General features: G+C 44.0%; 1 protein-coding gene across 2 annotated transcripts; it reads left to right on the forward strand.

The window, feature by feature from the left end:
* Positions 1-717: 717 nt before the first annotated feature.
* LOC126187661 (turripeptide Ici9.2-like) lies at positions 718-19,332 on the forward strand. Of its 2 annotated transcripts, none has more exons than XM_049928880.1 (3): positions 718-819; positions 14,378-14,594; positions 19,155-19,332. In XM_049928880.1, the coding sequence occupies exons 1-3, from the start codon at positions 751-753 to the stop codon at positions 19,184-19,186; spliced, it is 318 nt and encodes a 105-aa protein (XP_049784837.1). In that variant the 5' UTR covers positions 718-750; the 3' UTR covers positions 19,187-19,332. The 2 variants fall into 2 exon arrangements, with proteins under 2 accessions (XP_049784837.1, XP_049784838.1); XM_049928881.1 differs by having other exon boundaries at positions 14,423-14,594.
* Positions 19,333-22,109: the final 2,777 nt, after the last annotated feature.

The following is a 22,109-nucleotide window of genomic DNA, read 5'->3' on the forward strand; positions in this document are numbered from 1 at the left end:
TAAATTATTACGGCGTTTCTATGTTCGTCTAAGTCAGCTAACGTTTCAAAACCTCTGCATGCATTAGTGTCCAATAGAGATAATCCAGCCATCTGTAGAACAGCGGCTTTTGAGGATGGTCCAGACTGTGCGGTTGAGGCGATGATTGGTAAAGACAAAAAATGCCGCGGACTTCGAAGATTTAATTTAGAGTGAGAATGGCCACGAAATCTCCCTGACTAGAAATATGCTTTTCTTTCACAGTTGTTTCTTAAGCATTCAGTCATTAAATGATTTCCTTGAGAATAATTTTAACGAATCTGACACACACGTAATAATTAACACAAATTCTTCGTAGTGCTTTCTTTCGAGAAGTGTATCAAAAAAGTTAACTGCGAAGCAACAATCTGATCAAAAACTTCCAGTACATGTGCCCTCATTTTAAAAGTTTGTCTTGAAATTCGCCAGCTGTTGGTTCAGATCCTTAACACGTTTGAGGAACGCATTTTTCCTCAGTACGTAAACAGCGAAATGCTTGTTATTTATGTGAGAAGTAGGAGACAGAGAGAAGTAGATAGATAGGGGTATTGAAAGAGCAGGGAGCATGGGAGAAGTAAGTGAAAAGAACACTTGCGATGCACTCGAGAACAAGTGATCTGCTTTCATGGCAAGTCACGACACCGGATGTCAGTATAAATAGTGGCTACCACGCCTGGCTGGCACAGCAACAGTCAGTTGTCTAGCTGCTGCTTGGATTCGTTGCAGACAAGAATGAAGTTACAAGTGACGTTAATGTTCTTAGTAACTGCACAAATCTGCTTTGCTTCTGCAGCAGATGAGGTATGTGTCAGATTTTGCATGGTTCCCTCTCTCATATTCACTACACTCACGGCACAAGCTTTCTCTAAGCATATGTTATACTTTCGAAAACGTGTTACGTACGTAAATTCGATTATGATTTCATTCACAGGAGAAGGAAAGCCGATTACACAATAATCTAGGAAGTAACACATTGTTGTTTCCAGGCTTGTCAAATTACAAAATAATAGGACATAAGACCGAGCGAGGTGGCGCAGTGGTTAGCACACTGGACTCGCATTCGGGAGGACGACGGTTCAATCCCGCGTCCGGCCATCCTGATTTAGGTTTGCCGTGACTTCCCTAAATCGCTCCAGGCAAATGCCGGGATGGTTCCTTTGAAAGGGCACGGCCGACTTCCTTCCCCGTCCTTCCATAAACCGATGAGACTGATGACCTCGCGCCCGTATCTCGTGGTCGTGCGGTAGCGTTCTCGCTTCCCACGCCCGGGTTCCCGGGTTCGATTCCCGGCGGGGTCAGGGATTTTCTCCGCCTCGTGATGGCTGGGTGTTGTGTGCTGTCCTTAGGTTAGTTAGGTTTTAGTAGTTCTAAGTTCTAGGGAACTTATGACCACAGCAGTTGAGTCCCATAGTGCTCAGAGCCATTTGAACCATTTTTTTGATGACCTCGCAGTTTGGTCTCTTCCCCCAAAACAACAACCTCCAATAGGACATAAGAACCGTCAAGCACGTAGCGCTCGATGCCGTTCACTTCACTGGCGTGAATGCTTGTGTTGCTTTATAAGACACAGTTTTGCAGGAGCTGCCCCTGAACATATGAGCAGGCAGAACTGGCTACTGCCCCCGCCTTGGTTCATAGTAAACCGCCCCATCTGCAGGTTGCCTGTCTAGTGACTTTCAGTGGCGAAAAACTTTGATTTTCAGTATTTCATAAATTATAAATTGAATCTGAAACTTTTAAATGCTGTTACAATCTGCTCATTAAAAGGTATACTCTTAACTTCAAGGTTTAGGACCGATAGACAAATATTACAGTTAGAAACAGTATGTATGTCTTGACACAGCGCTCAAATACCAGGACTACGTTTATCCGGTATTTGAGAATGATATCACTTAGCGACTTCGAACAAACGTAACATGTAATTTCGAACCTTTTCGGCACTCACCACAAAATAATGAAGAGAAAAAAGTTTTCCGCTCTTCATGCAGTTGAACTTCAGCATCAGACATGACGTTTTAACTTATTACTTCTTTACTACTAAGACCAACGGCCTTGCTGCAGTGGTCACACCTTTTCCCGTCAGATCACCGAAGTTAAGCGCTGTCGACCTCGGCTAGAACTTGGATGGATGACCACCCGGTCTGCCGGGCGCTGTTGGCAAGCGGAGTGCACTTCAGCCCTTTTGAGGCAAACTGACGAGCTACTTGATGGAGAAGCAGCGGCTCCGGTCTCGTAAACTGACATACGGCCGGGAGAGCGGTACGCTGACCACATGTCCCTCCATATCCGCATCCAGTGATGCCTGTGGTCTGAGGATGATATGGCGACCGGTCAGTACAGTTGGGCCTTCAAAGGCCTGTTCGGACGGAGAGTTAGAGAAGTTGATACTAAGGTTATACGCAACATATCTTGCAGGCAGTACCCGCATACACAACTGAATGTAGCTTCAAAATTATATCATTGTACGCCACATAATTTCAGGAGAGAAGACGTCATAAACATTGAGACGCGTGAAAAACTAGCGTTTCCCAAAACGAAATACAAATTACCCGGCCTATACTCATCCAGTATTTAATAATGAGAGCACGCAACCACGACAATTCACGGCAGAGAAATGCCAGTAGCAAAACACACGATAACGTATGTACTGTGAGATGGGACTGATTTCATAGCCTAACATATTAACATGGCTGTAATTGGGTTCTAAGTATCCACATACTTGCTTGCTTTCTAGATTATCGTCATGTTGAACATCACAATGAATTTATAACTGCTGTGAATGTCGTTGATACAGAGATATATGATGTAAGTAGACTAACGTTTCTGGTGTTATGTATATAATTGTCATATTGCAGGTATCAGTGTAAATACAAGTGTCTTGTTGTCCTCCGTATCAGATACCACTGACAATGGATTACAGCCTACACCCGAATACTGGTTCAGCTAAAAACATTTTAACTGCAGCTCAGGGTGCTTATGCAACGGCCTTGCCACAGTGGATACACTGGTTTTCGTGCGATCACCGAAGTTAAGCGCTGTTGGGCGTGGCCGGCACTTGGATGGGTGACCATCAGCTTTGTGATGCCAACTGAGGAGCTGCTCGACCGAATAGTAGCGGCTCCAGTCACAGAAAACCATCATAACGACCGGGAGAGCGGTGTGCAGACCACGCGCCTCTCCTATCCGCATCCTCAACTGAGGATGACACGGCGGTCGGATGGGCCCTATGGGCCACTTGTGACCTGAAGACGGAGTACTCAGAGTGCTTAGAAAACGTCCTTTAACAAATATTTACAAGCTGCAGTGAATAAAGCAGCAAGATTTTGAACAGTGGCTGTCTCACACAATACTGTTAACTACCTTAGGTTGTTGTTAGGCAGTCACTGCAAATTTTTTTTTTATTTTTCAATCTCTGCCGACATACTGCCTTCTCGGCCTATGCTGGTATTGTATTAACTGGGCCTAAAAATTTAAAATTATTTAACAAAATAAAATAAAAAAACGATGTCACTGCTAGTACCGTTTGCACTTGTCTGGATGAATCTATTCACTGTCATTGGCTTCAGTAAAATTGTCTGATATAGTTGGAAACTTATCAGCTTCATCCTCCTATGGGTGCAGAAGAGCCAGTGGACATACTTTCAATCATAGCGTTGGTCGGCTGGAATCGAGTGCAGCAGCTGCCGGACTTTTGACGCACTGTGATGCCAGGAGAATTCCATTCATTGTAGACGTAGACTGCCGGTTTGTCAACTTGCTTTTCATTCTATATACCTTTCTGAAAACAAAAATTTAAAGAGGAAATTAGTTTCAAAAATAATATAGAAAATTTTGAAAATGGGACGTCTCCTCCCTCACTCTTCCTCGTTCGTTAAATAATCTCACTAGTTGCCGATAAGGATGGCAAAAAGTAACAACCAACCAGGTCACAATCATCTGACAGCTATGATTTTTGTCTTAGCAGAATAATTGCTAGCATTCTGTTGTGGATTGCAGAAGTGATAATACTGCCAGGGTGAAGTCCACTAAAGCACCATACAAATGCACGCCGTCATCAGATGAGATGTGTCCAACCTGAAAAATATATACATTGTCCTTTAATTAGCCCGGTATTTATATAAATTAGAAGCACGGCACAACACTTTTCCCTTCATGTACTGATTCAAAGTAAAATTATTTTAAAAATTCTTACACATCATATGATTATGAAAAGTATTGTGCCAAAATCTGTCAGGTTCATATTACGAAGAAACATCTGCTCCCCGAGATCTGGTGTGCCGGCCACCCTGTGGATGGTTTCTAAGGCGGTTTCCATCTGCCTCGGCCAAGACAGGCTGGTTCCCGTTATTCCACCTCAGTTACACTATGTCAGCGATTGCTGTGCAAACACTGTCTCCACGTACGTGTACGCCATAATTACTCTACCAGGCAAACATTTGGGGTTACACCGTCTGGTATGAGAAGTTCCCGGGGGGTATCCACTGGAGGTTGAACCGCACAATAACCCTGGGTTCGATGTGGGGCGGCAGTGGGGCTGATGGACTGCTGTGGCCTGTTTTGGGGTTGTGAACCACTGAGGGCTACAGCGGGACGAAGCTTCTCTGTCGTTTCTAGGTCCCCGGTTTAATACACACACACACACACACACACACACACACATGCACACATACACAAGGACCCCGGTTTAATACACACACACACAGGCACACACACAATGGTGAGATCCAGTTTCAGGACCAAGCGACACAAGCCGCCACTTTGGGTGCCAAGCTGAGAGGGCGCCAGAGTAGCATAAATCTGTAAATAGTGTGCATCACAATTAGTAGTGAGAAGTCACATAGATTAATGTGTAAGACGGAAACGGGAGGGAGCTAAATCATAAGTAATTTATGTGGAAAAATCTTTTCGAATCGACTCTGAGTATGGTGCAGATGCGTTGCTTGACCCAAAGGCGACCATGCAGGTTATCTGAACCGCATTTAAGAGAAATACTGATTGGGTTTTTCTGAACATGAATGCAGAATTAGCAAAAATAGACTTTTGGCAGTAAGAGTGATAAATAAGCTCAGACTGGAAATGACCACCTAATGTTTTCCCGCGCAGTTGTGGAGCAACAGGTTCAAATGGCTCTGAGCACTATGCGACTTAACTGCTGAGGTCATCAGTCGCCTAGAACTTAGAACTAATTAAACCTAACTAACCTAAGGACATCACACACATCCATGCCCGAGGCAGAATTCGAACCTGCGACCGTAGAGGTCGCTCGGCTCCAGACTGTAGCGCCTAGAACCGCATGGCCAATCCGGCCGGCTGGAGCAACAGGAACCAAATATGATATGCATATGACTTAGTACCAGGAGATAAACAACAGAACAGTAGCACCCGCGTTTATGTGGATGGCAGTGGAAAATTGGCGATTTGTTGGCGCAACTTTGTAATTCCTTGAGCAATCTCAGTCAAACTCAGTACATTATGACTCACCAATGGAAGAAAATATTGCTGAGGCCAAGCCACTCCTGGTAGCTTATAGATATGTTTGGGTGAGAGAGTGCCGCATGTAAAAATAGCGCAAGACTAACATCATTAGTTTCTAATACTCAGTTTTTGGGGCTGTTCGACTCACTGGTGACATCCCTGATGACACTTCTCCACCAGGCGTGAGATTGATAGAAAGGGGTGATGTGGTAAGCATAAAGCCAACGGCATCGCCGCCGTGGTAGCACCGGTTCCGTCAGATCACCGGAGTTAAGCACTATCGGGCTTGGCTAGCACTTGGATGGGTCACCATCCAGTTCTGGCGAGTGCTATTGGCAAGTGGGATGCACTCAGCCCTCGTGAGGCCAATTGAAGAGCTACTTGGTTGAGAAGTAGCGACACCAATCACGAAAACTGACAACAGCCAGGAGACGGGTGTGCTGACCACATGCTCCTCCGTATCCGCATCTGGTGACGCCTTAGGGCTGAGGATGACACGACGCACGGTCGGTACTGTTGGGCTTTCAAGGCCTTTTCGAAAGGTGTTTTTTTCTTTTTTTGGTAAGCACAATTACTGGAGAAATGCAGACAAATTTAGTGCTCATATGGCTAGAAAACAATGCTGGAGCAACTATGAAGAGTAGTAGAAAGAAAATGACGTGTAAAAATAATCGAAAAGCAACATGTTACTTTATAATTCTTCACTGCATTCATGCAGCATTCCGGACGATTAAAACTGCAACACCATCAAGCTACCACATAAGAAGCGTCAAATTAGCATCGCATGTACTACATGGTTTAATTTGCAAATGTATGGTATTTCACTGCAACCTGCATTTATTCTGTGTATAAGAAACGATTACACAGCGGGTCTCTGATTCATAACTCGCATTTGAATGTAAATTACATGCGAATAGATCGTACAAGCAGAATATATGTCTACTATCATGTATGAAATTTGACACTGGCACGATAGTGATGTACTGAGTTTGCTGTCTACCGTTCTGCGATGTTCCTACCCGCTTTAGTTGGAATTTGATTAAATAATTCAACCAACATGCATTTGAAGGTTTCCTTTAGTAACGTATCTTGAGTCAGGAAGTACACTCCCCCCAAAAAAAAGACATACACCAGGAACAGGTTGTCTGAATGAGACGGATATCGATAGATGTGATGGACTTATACAGACAAACAAATGATTACAGTTCCAGAAAAACTGGATTATTTATTCAAGACAAAGAGCTTCCAATATCGAGCAAATCAATGATTCATTGGAAGTAATTATTCGACTTGGCATTGATTGACAGAGTCGTTGGTTGTCCACGTGAGGGTTATAATGCCAGATCCTCAATTCTTCAAACTTTCTTAACTGTGGAAAGATCCGATCAAGGTAGGGTTTGGCGAGAACGAAGACAAGCAGTAAAATCTATCACCATGTGCGGGTGGGCATTAGCTTGCTGAAATGTAAGCCCAAGATGGCTTGCGCTGAAGGGCAACAAAATGGGGCATAGAATATCGACAACGTACTGCTGTGTAAATGTGTCGAGGATGACATCCAAAGAGGTCCCACAATGAAAAGAAAGGCACTGGAGATCATCACTACTGGTTGTGGGGCCATATGTCGGGTGAGAGTGAGGTTGGTATCTCACCATTTTCTGGGGCTTCTCCAGACAGATCTTCACTGGTCATCGGGGTACAGTTCGAAGTGGGGCAATACTACCCAGTCAATGAAATTCCAGGTCGAACACGTGTCTGGAGACGCCTTGGTCAGTGGCGGGATACCAACCTGACTGTTACACACTGTGGGGCGGCGGGGAGGAAGTATTTTGTTTGATAAATTATGTAGAATTGTAATGTAGAAACCGTTTAACCATATGTGGGGCAACGGGCGTAATTAATTGTTATAAAAATTTTCCTATTAATTATGCTGTCTTTTGCCTCTAACTACAATATTGGCAACCAGAAAGTGATTAGCAAAACGTGAAGCCTGTAATTAGAATTCCTAGTGCCCACTTCATCTGAGAAATACACTTATAGCTACAGCTTATAGCTCTGAGGAATTAGGAGATTGTCTGGGATTCATAATCAAAAACGATCGTGAAAAAAAACTTCGTTATATTCTGAAAGTCACAGATGAAAAAAGAGAATTCACACAATCTGACTAACAGAACAGTTCAGAGTCTAATGCGCTGATGCAACTATAACTGTCCAAATTAAATGTTTAAATGAATGCTCGCCATAATTTGATGAATATGCTCATCAAATGCCACGCTAAATATTGGTAGAATGTCTGTCCCGCGGCGGCACGTGAAAATACGACATACGCAAACTGAAGATAGATAATTAAAGTCATCCCAGAATTAACACTTCACTCGAAAATGATTTCATGGTTACGCGTATCCCGAGTAGCTTAATACGGCACCCGAGGCTGTTTATAGCAATGATACCGACGCGATGCGACTCCCGGCACAGATGGTGTGCTAATCTGCGTCTGGAGAGAACTGGGGCCTTGCTTCCTCGCACAGCGTTCTTATATACGTATAAAGCCGCGGTGCGGATGGCTAAGGGAACGCCTGATCAAATCGGCTCTCCCGACTAGCCGCTGGGCTAATAATGCACCACATTAAGTTATTGAATAAATCATAGCTCCTTTTGCTGATGGCCGATGAAGCTCTCAATTTAAATGTGCATTCAGCACACAAGTAAGTAATCATAATAAAGGTCTGACGTGGCTAAGTAAAATATTTTGGGCGAGAGAATTAATTTAATTACTCTACACGCAGTAGACGAGCTCTGAACTTGCCCTTTGGAGATATGCTATCGCTATAGTTTTATAGTTATTCAATTAAAATTTCTCACATCTTTATGATTATAGCGGATCTCCATTTTACTTAAATATAAACATCCTAGCCTTATTTATTAGCCTACTTAATCCATCTTGCTTCCTTAATTTTTAAGACAAAAACCAGAAAATATTGAATTTCAACTAAAATCTTAATTTGCGAGATCCAAAGTACTGTTTCTATTAAATTATTATGAAAAAGGAATCTAAATATAAATTTTTAAGTCTCTAGCTCTTTTCTGTTGCGCCAATGATTTTTACAGAAAAACGTCCAAATTTTGAAAATGGTTAAAGTTATTGAACTGACATTCAACACATATTGATTTAGTATTACTCCTGACATGCTAGAACCGTTTCAGGTTATTTACTTGATTTTTGAAGTATTGCGCAACATTTATGACGTCAGAGCTAGTTACAGTGGACTAGGCTGGCACACAATGGAACGACTGATGAGAATTTATTACGGCATGAGTAGGCTGCTTCCCTACAACAACATGCGACGCAACAACCAGGAGTGTTGGTCTGGGGTGCAGTTTCTTTACCCTTTTGATGATCATCTTCGGAGCCTTACAGCACAGTGGTATGTCGACGTTTGGTAGCCCTTCATGGAAGCCATATTGGACCTACATTTTCCAGTAAGATAATGCCCTCCCACACACGGCGAGAGTTTGTACTGCTTGCTTTCATGGTTGCTAAACACTACTTTGGGCAGCAAGGTCGCCGTATCTCTCACCAGCTGAGAACGTTTTGAGCATTATGGGCATGGTCCCTAAACCATCTCGGGATTTTGACGATCTAACGCGCGAGTTGGACAGAATCTGGTCTGATATCCCTCAGGAGGACGTTCAACAACTCTATCAATCAACGCCGAGCCGAATAACTGTTTGCAGAATGGTCAGAGGTGAACCAGTACGTTACTGACTTGCTCAATTCGTGAAGCTCTTTCTCTTGAATAATCATCCATTTTTTCTGCATAATTATTTGTTGTCCTATGGGTGCATTACATCTACCGATTTCTGGTCCTTTCGGATACTTTTTTCATGGTGTGTCTTTGAGTGTCAGCTGTTTCCGACAAACTGGCAAACCTGACATCGCCAGTCTCTATGATTGACGAACTATGGTAGCATGTTCTCTGCATCTCTCACCCACTGAAAACATCTGGTCACATGTTGCTGAGAAACTTAAACGTCAGACCTGACCAGTCAGTATTTTTTATGACCTATGGTACAGAGCTGAAGCAACATGGAATGACGTTCCCATATCTGTCATGCAAGCCCAATTCGACTCGAACCCCTTCCAGGTCGTTCCGCACTGATATACCTCCAAATCACTAACCAATTTAATCCTGTATTCTTCCTGCTATACTGGATATGAACAATAAGAGTAGGCCTACACTAATAAGCAGTTTTAAGCATTGGGAGATCTCATATTTCTCCAGTACTAGCATGTAGCGAGGTGCTTTCGCACATTGCAGGAAAATGCTACGGCCATGGGATGGATATGTAGAATGTTGTGAGTGATCAAATGGGGCGGCATATGTTTATACGGGGCACAGTGCACCTGTTTCACGAAAATCAGATCTAGCCACCATCTTCTTCATTCCAAGAATGTCTGAAGGAACTGGTTGTATTTTCTTATCCATCACAGACATTGTTTTGAAACATTACTACACACCTCAGCTGTTCTGCTGGTTTGTACATAATTTGTATCCAATGGTATATGCCCCAGAAAATTACAAAGAATGTGGTAAAAATTAGTGTGTGGTGTGTCAAAGCCATTTTTTAATATTATGTTGAAAACTGTATACGATATTTCATATTTTTTATTGTCGTGAGAATAAATTTGTTTTGGTAATGATTTATTATAGTTTTTTCCGTGATAGCCATCCTGAAAAAATCAGTCTAAAATTAAAATTTTAATTCCGAAAATCCTAGGTTCCCATGAAAACATGACTTTAGCTACATTTGTGGGTCACATGTGTCCCACTTCACCGGTCAGCTCAAAAATTTTTGATCGTAAATGTGTACTAGTTATCAGAAAGGAAGACAATTTTCGACCTTTTATTTTTCAGATATATGCAAAATAATTTTTAACCATGAAAGGGTAAAATAATTCAAGTTTGACGTTTCTTGCAAGATAACGTCAAACTGTTAAAAGTTTTTGTTTTACTACTTTGAAACTAGTCCTGATCTAACTGATCATCTCTTGGCAGAACATAGATACAAGAGACAGGCAGTAACATACACATTTATACTAAGAGAGTATAGAAAAGGCATAATTCAGTATGACAATCAATAAAATCATTAAACAATTACTTTCAAAATTTTTTGTGGTGATTATGAGATGATTATAATGTTGAAAATAATCACTGTGTGAATATCTAGCTCTATAAGCACAACCAGGATAACAAAATAAAATGTGTTACATATCACAACAACTACATTTACATTCAACCATAATATACTTTGCACGTTATATGACAACGTTGAGTCTGTAACTACATTAGGGCTCTGTACTCATTCTATTTATAGACCAAGCAGGGAATCACATACTGATCAGCATACTATAAATTACATACTTTCTCTCATATTATATTAGAACTTACATTTGCATTATCTCAGAATGGGAAACAGATTGTTATAAAATTATCAATTATTAATTGGGTTATGTAAATTGAGTACCTTATAAAACTGTACACCATAAAATATTTAAAAAAATATTTAGATTGTCAAAACTGTTAATCATCTGCCTTATATAAAACTAAACAAAATCTATACAAGCATTCCATGGTAGAATTACGTGAAGGTACATTGTATCTGTCACATGGACGAACCTTGAATAGATGTGTATTAATGTAATTAACATATAAGTAATCAAGCAATAACATATTGCCAAATACAGTCGTTATTTCAGATATGGAACAATAGCTGTGTTATAGGTGTCTATTATAAAACCGAAAACTTTAGTTATAAGTATCTGATCAGTTTATTAGCAGGCATGGTACCTAGAACTCCTAGCTGTTAATGTCTTTGAGACATATAAATTTGCTTTCACGTTATAGATAGTGTTATACCGGAGCCAAGGTAGCCCCTGAGGGCCGGCACCCCATATAACACCACAGAGGACGAGGTTGTCTATGCCCAAGGCGTACCCAAAAGCACCATGGTAAACACTGGCTATTTACACACAAGATAATGGAAACAGACATTCCGACCACTACTTCCTGCAGGGGGAGCTCGAGTAGTGGCCTGCAGTAAGTATCACTACACCGAAATCTGAATGGGTGAAGACAGCTACTTAGGGGCTAGAAGCAGGTCCGAAGTTCAGTTCACGCCGGATGCCGACCTCGTGTACCGCAACCGTGGAAGATTACATCTTCGTCTCGGAATTGGACTGTTGATAGTGTGTTACCACGAACCTTTGTGGAAAATAAGACGTGAACTTTTGTTTGCCTCAATTAGGAGACTTTTTCTTCGTTATTGTTACCTTTCGTTTGTATCTTCAGTCACCAACATTGTGAACTTACGTCAATAAAAGTTGTGTTGTGAAAAATTGCGACTTATCAGTCACAACAGATATTTTTCGTACCTTTCCTCTCAGATACAATATCGGGATGAATTAGTAACAGGGCACCACCAAGTTTTGTGCTAGCAGAGACTATTGGAAGTAGGGGGGGGGGGGCTCGTGGGCAGGGGGGGGGGGAGGAGTGTTAGGCTCCTTCCCAGTTTCCTGTACGCTGATGCTGGGTATATAAGAGAGAGACAGAAATATGGAAACACCAAAGACACAGCTCTTCAGCATGCTTAATAAGATGTAGGAAAACCGTTGGAATTTAAAAACGTCTCCAGTCATCTCGGAATGGATAATTACAGGTCCTGTATGGTTTTTAAGGGTATCTTATAATAATCTTACTGCAAGATTGTAGCAGGCTCAGGCAGTGATGATGGGTATAAATTAATAACGCACCCTTCTATCCAAAGTGTACTACAAAGGATCAATAATATTGAGATCCGGAGACGGCGGCTGCCAGAGGAGACGCGAATATTCATCGTCTTGCTCACAAACCACTCCTGTTCGATGCGAGCTGTGATCAGGGGCCCTGCCGCCTTGGAACATAGCACCACCACTGGGGAATGAACTTTTTACCGTGGGATGGATCTGATCAGCCAATTAAGGTCACACAGTAATGCGATCTTGCAGAGTACGCATGGAGCTCATGGGAATACCGCGATATCGCTGCCCAAATCGTCACCGAACTTAAATTTGGCCAGAAGTTGGAACCAGTGAGCATCAATACTCATCTCACAAAATGCGTTCATTGACTCCTCCGATGACCGTCTTTCACGATCAATCACCGCACACTTTCGTCCGCATTGTGACTTAGAGGATGATGTTTTTTCCGCTTTCCTTGTACGCGGTATAAATCTTCTATACGATGTCTCTTGAAACACGAAATTCTTCGGCTACTTTGTTTATGAAAGCACCCACCATATGAGCACCGACAACTAGGCCAAGTTCGAATTCAGTTAGCTACCACATAATACACTCCTGGAAATTAAAATAAGAACACCGTGAATTCATTGTCCCAGGAAGGGGAAACTTTATTGACACATTCCTGGGGTCAGATACATCACATGATCACACTGACAGAACCACAGGCACATAGACACAGGCAACAGAGCATGTACAATGTCGGCACTAGTACAATGTATATCCACCTTTCGCAGCAATGCAGGCTGCTATTCTCCCATGGAGACGATCGTAGAGATGCTGGATGTAGTCCTGTGCAACGGCTTGCCATGCCATTTCCACCTGGCGCCTCAGTTGGACCAGCGTTCGCGCTGGATGTGCAGACCGCGTGAGACGACGCTTCATCCAGTCCCAAACATGCTCAATGGTGGACAGATCCGGAGATCTTGCTGGCCAGGGTAGTTGACTTACACCTTCTAGAGCACGTTGGGTGGCACGGGATACATGCGGACGTGCATTGTCCTGTTGGAACAGCAAGTTCCCTTGCCGGTCTAGGAATGGTAGAATGATGGGTTCGATGACGGTTTGGATGTACCGTGCACTATTCAGTGTCCCCTCGACGATCACCAGTGGTGTACGGCCAGTGTAGGAGATCGCTCCCCACACCATGATGCCGGGTGTTGGCCCTGTGTGCCTCGGTCGTATGCAGTCCTGATTGTGGCGCTCACCTGCACGGCGCCAAACACGCATACGACCATCATTGGCACCAAGGCAGAAGCGACTCTCATCGCTGAAGACGACACGTCTCCATTCGTCCCTCCATTCACGCCTGTCGCGACACCACTGGAGGCGGGCTGCACGATGTTGGGGCGTGAGCGGAAGACGGCCTAACGGTGTGCGGGACCGTAGCCCAGCTTCATGGAGACGGTTGCGAATGGTCCTCGCCGATACCCCAGGAGCAACAGTGTCCCTAATTTGCTGGGATGTGGCGGTGCGGTCCCCTACGGCACTGCGTAGGATCCTACGGTCTTGGCGTGCATCCGTGCGTCGCTGCGGTCCGGTCCCAGGTCGACGGGCACGTGCACCTTCCGCCGACCACTGGCTACAACATCGATGTACTGTGGAGACCTCACGCCCCACGTGTTGAGCACATACGGTTCACGTCCACGCTGTCGCGGCATGCTACCAGTGTTAAAGACTGCGATGGAGCTCCGTATGCCACGGCAAACTGGCTGACACTGACGGCGGCGGTGCACAAATGCTGCGCAGCTAGCGCCATTCGACGGCCAACACCGCGGTTCCTGGTGTGTCCGCTGTGCCGTGCGTGTGATCATTGCTTGTACAGCCCTCTCGCAGTGTCCGGAGCAAGTACGGTGGGTCTGACACACCGGTGTCAATGTGTTCTGTTTTCCATTTCCAGGAGTGTACACTAACAACGTATTGAGGAGACTGGACAGGTGCCGTTCATGGTCAGATACAACAGCTCAACCTGCAGGCTTAGTTAGCATTGCATTTGCATTCAAACATGCATTTCTCGCAGTGTTTTCATATTTGTGTCCAACCGCTGTACAGCAGATGCGACGACAGGTACAGGAGTGGCTGTTTACCCGTGTGCAGTACTGCGCCGCGGGGTCCGCCGCCACGTGCTCGCAGCGCCGGCTGCAGTGTCCCTGCCCAGAGGTGTGCGCCGACGTCTACCTGCCGGTGTGCACGCGCTGCCAGGATGGCCAGCAACACACCTTCCCCAACTGCTGTGCCTGGCACGCCGCGGTATGCTCCCTGCAAGCGGGTCAGTACAGCTCTACACCAGCTGCTACAGCAATGTGCACAATATACACTACTGGCCATTAAAATTGCTACACCGCGAAGATAACGTGCTACAGACGCGAAATTTAACCGACAGGAACAAGACGCTCTGATATGCAAATGATTAGCTTTTCAGAGCATTCACACAAGGTTGGCGCCGGTGGCGACACCTACAACGTGCTGACATGAGGAAAGTTTCCAACCGATTTCTCATACACAAACAGCAGTTGACCGGCGATGCCTGGTGAAATGTTGTGATGCCTCGTGTAAGGAGGAGAAATGCGTACCATCACGTTTCCAACTTTGATAAAGGTCGGATTGTAGCCTATCGCGATTGCGGTTTATCGTATCGCGACATTGCTGCTCGCGTTGGTCGAGATCCAATGACTGTTAGCAGAAAATGGAATCGGTGGGTTCAGGAGGGTAATACGGAACGCCGTGCTGGATCCCAACGGACTCGTATCACTAGCAGTCGAGATGACAGACGTCCGCATGGCTATAACGGATCGTGCAGCCACGTCTCGATCCCTGAGTCAACAGATGGAGACGCGTGCAAGACAACAACCATCTGCACGAACAGTTCGACGACGTTTGCAGCAGCATGGACTATCAGCTCGGAGACCATGGCTGCGGTTACCCTTGACGCTGTATTACATGCAGGAGCGCCTGCGATGGTGTACTCAACGACGAACTTGCGTGCACGAATGGCAAAACGTCATTTTTTCGGATTAATCCAGGTTCTGTTTACAGCATCATGATGGTTGCATCCGTGTTTGGCGACATCGTGGTGAGCGCACATTGGAAGCGTGTATTCGTCATCGCCATACTGGCGTATCATCCGACGTGATGGTATGGGTTGCCATTGCTTACACGTCTCGGTCACCTCTTGTTCGCATTGACGGCACTCTGAATAGGGGACGTTACATTTCAGATGTGTTACGACCCGTGGCTCTATCCTTAATTCGATCCCTGCAAAACCCTACATTTCAGCAGGATAATGCACGACCGCATGTTGCAGATCCTGTACGGGCCTTTCTGGATACAGAAAATGTTCGACTGCTGCCCTGGCCAGCACATTCTCCAGATCTCTCAGCAACTGAAAACGTCTGGTCCATGGTGGCCGAGCAACTGGATCGTCACAATACCCCAGTCACTACTCTTGATGAACTGTGGTATCGTGTTGAAGCTGCATGGGCAACTGTACCTGTACACGCCATCCAAGCTCTGTTTGACTCAATGCCCAGGCGTATCAAGGCCGTTATTACGGCCAGAGGTGGTTGTTCTGGGTACTGATTTCTCAGGATCTATGCACCCAAATTGCGTGAAAATGTAATCACATATCAGTTCTGGTATAATATATTTGTCCAATGAATACCCGTTTATCATCTGCATTTCTTCTTGGTGTAGCCATTTTAATGGCCAGTAGTATAATACAGCAGCGTTCGGCATCCATTTTCTTGCGATTAAAGAAATAAAAGACGCCTTGTTTCTATTTTCTATTGAGAGTTTTAAAACTTTTATCAGCCGCCCCGGTGGTGTAGTGGTCTAAGCGACTGGTTTCTGATCATTCGTCCGAGATGGGTCTGGGTTCGAATCCCAGTGAGGCATGGTTGATGCATATACACACGGGTTCTTTCTCCTCCCTGGAGTCAGTGACCTTAAATTAGGGACGGATCAGTACTTATAGCTCACTGAGTTGCTCACGGTGGTAGTTAAACCTTAAGTAAAAAAACAAAGAAATGAAATAAAAGCTTTTGTTAAGTACATTTTTTTCAGTGAACAGTTTTTTAAATCAGAGTTACTGGACTTGGAATATCCTTTCTTCTGTACAGTAAATTTTTGGCTTCAGATTTTTTTCTTGTACAAATCACAAAGAAATTTCAGTACAAAATCAAAGTGTAGCTTTGTTTTTATGTGCTGCCCCCTACGAGTACTTTTTAAAATTTATCAGAAGTAATACTTTGAAGGACGGTACTTTATTCTTCTTTTATGCTCATTTCACATGAAAAGTATCACTTACACTCATCGTACGTTTACTGGAGAATCATGATACAGTAGAGGCACACTTTCATCAAAGTAAGTAAAGACTTATTATATAACTGTTCCAGATGCCTTTGAAAACAACTCAATGTTTGAAGTTTTCTCCTTTTTCTTTTTTCCTTTTTTCTCCTCATTTGTTCAGTTTTTTGGCTGTTTGATTTAAAATTATTATTTCCGTCCCTAAAATTTTGTCACCCTTGGCAGCCGCCTAGTCTTGCCTGATGGTAGAAACAGCCATGTTGGCGCGTCTGTCTCGACTTTGAGCTCCTATAGTGTAGTTTGAATCGTCCGCCATGTTTTCCCCAACTCTGAGAATACAGCAATGCTTAGTTTATGGATGCTATTCACGCAACTGTTTATGATATTTCTTATAAAATATTTCATACAGCATAAATGAAATGCACCGAACAGTGACTAATGCGTATAGTGATGTTTATAATGCCCTTGTAATATAACAGAAAAATGTGAATGTAATATCACACGGCTATTGAAATGTTTGCTGGGAACTTGAGTGGTAGTTTGTAATCATTAAATGAAATGGGTTAAGAACTCGGTACGAATATCTTCAAATATGGATGTTATGCGGTAACAACTTGCGCCTATTTATAAGTTTTTGCCCATATACAGGCACTTATAAAAGTGGTGTTTATTTTTTAATCACAAGTAGCTACTTTTAAAAAAATGCGGCATTTTTGTTGTACAGAGGGAAGAAAAGTTTAGTTTCATGTTACAGTGAAAGGAATTTTTATTAATAGTTTCACCTATCATTTAACCAGTAAGCATTTTGTGTTCATCGTGATAGGTTAGTACAGCTTTATTCTTTGACGGTAACGTTACTTGTGCAGGTTCCCTCAAAATGAGCAATCCGTTATAAAAATATCTTCATTAGCACTCATCCTACCGTACCTGTAGAGGAGATGGTATTAATTATTATTCAACTTTTGTACGTATGTTTATGATAATGACGTATAAATACAGGGTGATTCAAAAAGAATACCACAACTTTAGGAATTTAAAACTCTGCAACGACAAAAAGCAGAGCTAAGCACTATCTGTCGGCGAATTAAGGGAGCTATAAAGTTTCATTTAGTTGTACATTTGTTCGCTTGAGGCGCTGTTGACTAGGCGTCAGCGTCAGTTGATGCTAAGATGGCGACCGCTCAACAGGAAGCTTTTTGTGTTATTGAGTACAGCAGAAGTGAATCGACGACAGTTGTTCAGCGTGCATTTCGAACGAAGTATGGTGTTAAACCTCCTGATAGGTGGTGTATTAAACGTTGGTATAAACAGTTTACAGAGAATGGGTGTTTGTGCAAAGGGAAAAGTTCTGGACGGCCGAGAACGAGTGATGAAAATGTAGCACGCATCCAGCAAGCATTTGTTCGCAGCCCAGGAAAATCGACTCACAGAGCTAGCAGAGAGCTGCAAATTCCACAATCAACTGTATGGAGAGTCCTACGAAAAAGGTTAGTTATGAAACCTGAACGTCAACTACCCGAGGCGATGGATTGGCCGCCAGGCAGCCCGTGACAGAGCACTTCATCACTGGCCTCCAAGAAGCCCTGATCTTACCTCCTGCGATTTTTTCTTATGGGGGTATGTTAAGGATATGGTGTTTCGGCCACCGCTCCCAGCCACCATTGATGATTTGAAACGAGAAATAACAGCAGCTATCCAAACTGTTACGCCTGATATGCTACAGAGAGTGTGGAACGAGTTGGAGTATCGGGTTGATATTGCTCGAGTGTCTGGAGGGGGCCGTATTGAACATCTCTGAACTTGTTTTTGAGGGGAAAAAAAACTTTTTAAATACTCTTTGTAATGATGTATAACAGAAGGTTATATTATGTTTCTTTCATTAAATACATATTTTTAAAGTTGTGGTATTCTTTTTGAATCACCCTGTACATCACAATAAATATTCCTCTCCACCTTGCCAGCTGCGAAAATATCTCAGGAACTGAAACATTTTTAGACGAGCTGCTTCAGTATAGTTTTCGGCTAGGGGAAGGTACGAAAATGCTTACAGTTGGTATCATGTTTATGACTTCATTTATTAACATATACTTACAATACACAGCTGAGCGTCAGGTCTTGGTTCTCACTCTGGGGAAATTTATGGCCCATCTTTTTCTTCGTACGGAGGGACCTGGAAATCTAAATATACGAAAAGTATTTTTGAAATGGTACTGCGGTTCACACCTGAGCAGCCACCCATGTTTACGACGAATTCTTCAGTTCATTTAATTAAAAATCTCCAATCGCACTGTGACTCACATGTAAACAGGTATGAATATCCTACACTTCGGGGAAAACATGGCGGACTGTGTAGCTCAAGTTACAGGAGACCTACCTCAACCAGTTATGGAACGCAATTTTGTGCATGTCTCTATGGCAACGCGTTAGTGTTGTCGCAACGACACTGCTAGCTGTCAGGGAGTCAGGGGACGGCGTTATGGACTCAAGCTGACCCCACGTCTTGGTGTTTTTTTTTCTGTTTCAGACTGCGCCCTGGAGCACGATGGTGAGTGCTGATCATTCGCCGTTACCCCGGTGGGCTGCTGTCTGTAGTGGACACCTGAATTAATCGTCCAAAATAAAGGAAAACTATATCAAATTGTAAAATGTTATCTTATCTACCTTTACATCTTTGGTGCATGATAAACTGCTGCTTGATGAATCCCACTGATGATCTTACTGTAGCAGTAGACATTCTGGTTTAAAATCGGCCGGCCGCGGTGGTCTAGCGGTTCTGGCGCTGCAGTCCGGAACCGCGGGACTGCTACGGTCGCAGGTTCGAATCCTGCCTCGGGCATGGGTGTGTGTGATGTCCTTAGGTTAGTTAGGTTTAAGTAGTTCTAAGTTCTAGGGGACTTATGACCTAAGATGTTGAGTCCCATAGTGCTCAGAGCCATTTGAACCATTTTGTTTAAAATCGTCCGTATTCTTTCCTGTCTAAACACGACTGCAGAGAACGTCCTTCCAGACCGGCACCATAGCTTGGAAAAAACGTGGTGAAATTTAACGACAACAAGCGGGAGAAAAGGGCGACAGTACAAACGGAGAAGGTGACAAAACGTGTTTCCAGGAGAATGTGAAAATTACATAAGAATATTACGGCCCAGAGATGCTACATCTACCCTCAAAATGAAGAACAAAAGGGCTCGCAACAAGTTGACGACGTGTATCACAATGACAAAATGTTCTGAAACAGTGGCCGGCCGGGGTGGTCGAGCGGTTCTAGGCACTACAGTCTGGATCCGCGAGACCGCTACGGTCGCAGATTCGAATCTGCCTCGGGCATGGATGTGTGTGATGTCCTTAGGTTAGTTAGGTTTAAGTAGTTCTAAGTTCTAGGGGACTGATGACCTCAGACGTTAAGTCCCGTAGTGCTCAGAGCCATTTTGCTGAAAGAGTGACAACATGATACGAAAAATACACATTAACGCCACGTTTTTGAGCCGGATGGTGGTGTCTGAGAAACTGGGAGAATTCTTAGAACACCTGAACAGCATTCACGACCACTTCAAGTTTACGATGGAAGTCGTGACAGATGGTGCATTGCCCTTGCTTGACGTCCTCGTTCGACGGAAAACCAATGGGCACCTCAACCATAGTGTCTACAGGAAACCGACAAACACAGATCTCACCCGTGACCATCCGGCACAATAACGTGGCGTTCTGAATATCGTAGTTCATCGTGCTGAAGTCGTCTCAGGCGCTGAAATTCTGCCACTAGAACTGAGCCACCTCCGAAAAGTCTTCCGGGAAAACGGGTACAGCCACGGGCAAGTGTCACAGGCTATATTTGGTGTGACACGCAAGAAACACATCAATAGAGAAGAGAACACCACTTGTGTTTTTGCCTTTCTGTGGTACAGTGCCAGGATAGATCAGCTGGCTCCTGAATATATATAACATTCCATCGGTGTTCAGGCCCCCAGCAAAAATTCGACAGCTCATGAGGCCTGTGAAGGACGATCTAGGGCTTAGAACGCCTGGAGTGTCCAAGATACCACGTCAGTGTGACTGTTACTACGTCGGCCAAACAGTACGCACTGTGGAGCAACGCCGGACGGAACACGAGAGGTGCTTACGCCTACGCTATCCAGAAAAATCAGCCGTGGCAGAACACACTTTAGAAAATGGACACCAAACTCTATTCGACGAAACATCTGTCATTATGAGGACGAAGGCATTTTGGGATAGCGTCATAAAAGAAGAAATTGAAATAAAAACCTCTGAAAACACCATCAACAAGGACGGCAGTTTGCAGCTCAGCACAGCTTGGGACCCGGCCATTGCGAGGTTAAAACGGGCGCGACGGACGCGGAATGAAAACATTACCATATATGGCGATGAAGAGAGCATTAGTGACGTCACAGCCAGCAGTGCGGCTGTATAATGACGCGGCCACGGCGACACAGCAGTCATTCTTACCACTTGACAATGATTGAGGAGAGCTCGGTCGAAAGCTCGTGGAATTTTAACCACCTGACGCGGCTGGAAGCCCGAGAAAATTTTATTAAGGTATTAACTCATGGTTGTTGCCCATACCAGTTTCTCTCATGTATTGTATCCGTTGTCAGTTCATCTCACTATATCATTCTTTGGCCTTGTTGTAGTCAGTTAGCAGAGAAGATGAATCTCAGACGTCTTTGGAACAGGTTGACTGAGTTCATCTGGGCATCAAGTAAGTGGCAAATCGCTCCCAGTTGGTCTTTCCAGTGTTATGCCTTGTTCTGAGGGGAACGTATTGTTGTATCTAGGAATCCTGCATGTTCAATTCGCTAGGCAAACAATCAGACAACTCGTATTAACGAGTTTCATTGCAACAAGTACAAATTCTTAACTTCGATCTGGCAATTCTTGTAGTCGTTTATATATATTCATCTGCAAGTGCAATTACACAGATGTGTCGCAAGCAAAGGGCGACATACAAAATAATCAGTCTTCTTCAGAATAGACAAACATAAGTAACACTTCTGGTCCTAGCCACGGCTACTAACAAAAGTCTCTCAACTGAACTGCAATGACTGCTAATCTCTAACTTTGCTACGTAGTCTCTCAACTGAACTGCAATGAGTGCTAATCTCTAACTTTGCTACGTAGTCTCTCAACTGAACTGCAATGACTGCTAATCTCTAACTTTGCTACGTAGAGATTGCTGATCAAGAGGTTATGATGCGTTGGCGAATGAAGTGGCAAATGTTGAAGCTGCTACCGAAGTGGGTCGCCACCAGTGGGGCGCGGCGCTTATGTCATCTTCACCTAGGGGCCACTGCTGTCGCGTTGTCGTCCTGGAGGGAGATCGGTCAGTGTGTGATTGGCTGATCTATTCTCACAGCCCTCTCTTCTCTGTCGTTCCCGACTGGCGTGCCGGCACTGACTTCACGCCATAACACATTTTAGGGGTAATACACCTAATAACGGCCAGCAGCTGACACAATGCAATCAG

This window comes from Schistocerca cancellata, chromosome 5 (genome assembly GCF_023864275.1).
Source record: "Schistocerca cancellata isolate TAMUIC-IGC-003103 chromosome 5, iqSchCanc2.1, whole genome shotgun sequence".
Lineage (NCBI taxonomy): Eukaryota > Metazoa > Arthropoda > Insecta > Orthoptera > Acrididae > Schistocerca > Schistocerca cancellata.

Excerpts from the sequence above, each read along its gene's own strand:
- LOC126187661 (XM_049928880.1), top strand. The coding sequence starts at position 751 with ATGAAGTTACAAGTGACGTTAATGTTCTTAGTAACTGCACAAATCTGC. Across the intron at positions 820-14,377 it reads TTGCTTCTGCAGCAGATGAG|CAGATGCGACGACAGGTACA; the intron begins GTATGTGTCAGA and ends ACCGCTGTACAG. Across the intron at positions 14,595-19,154 it reads GGTATGCTCCCTGCAAGCGG|ACTGCGCCCTGGAGCACGAT; the intron begins GTCAGTACAGCT and ends TTTCTGTTTCAG.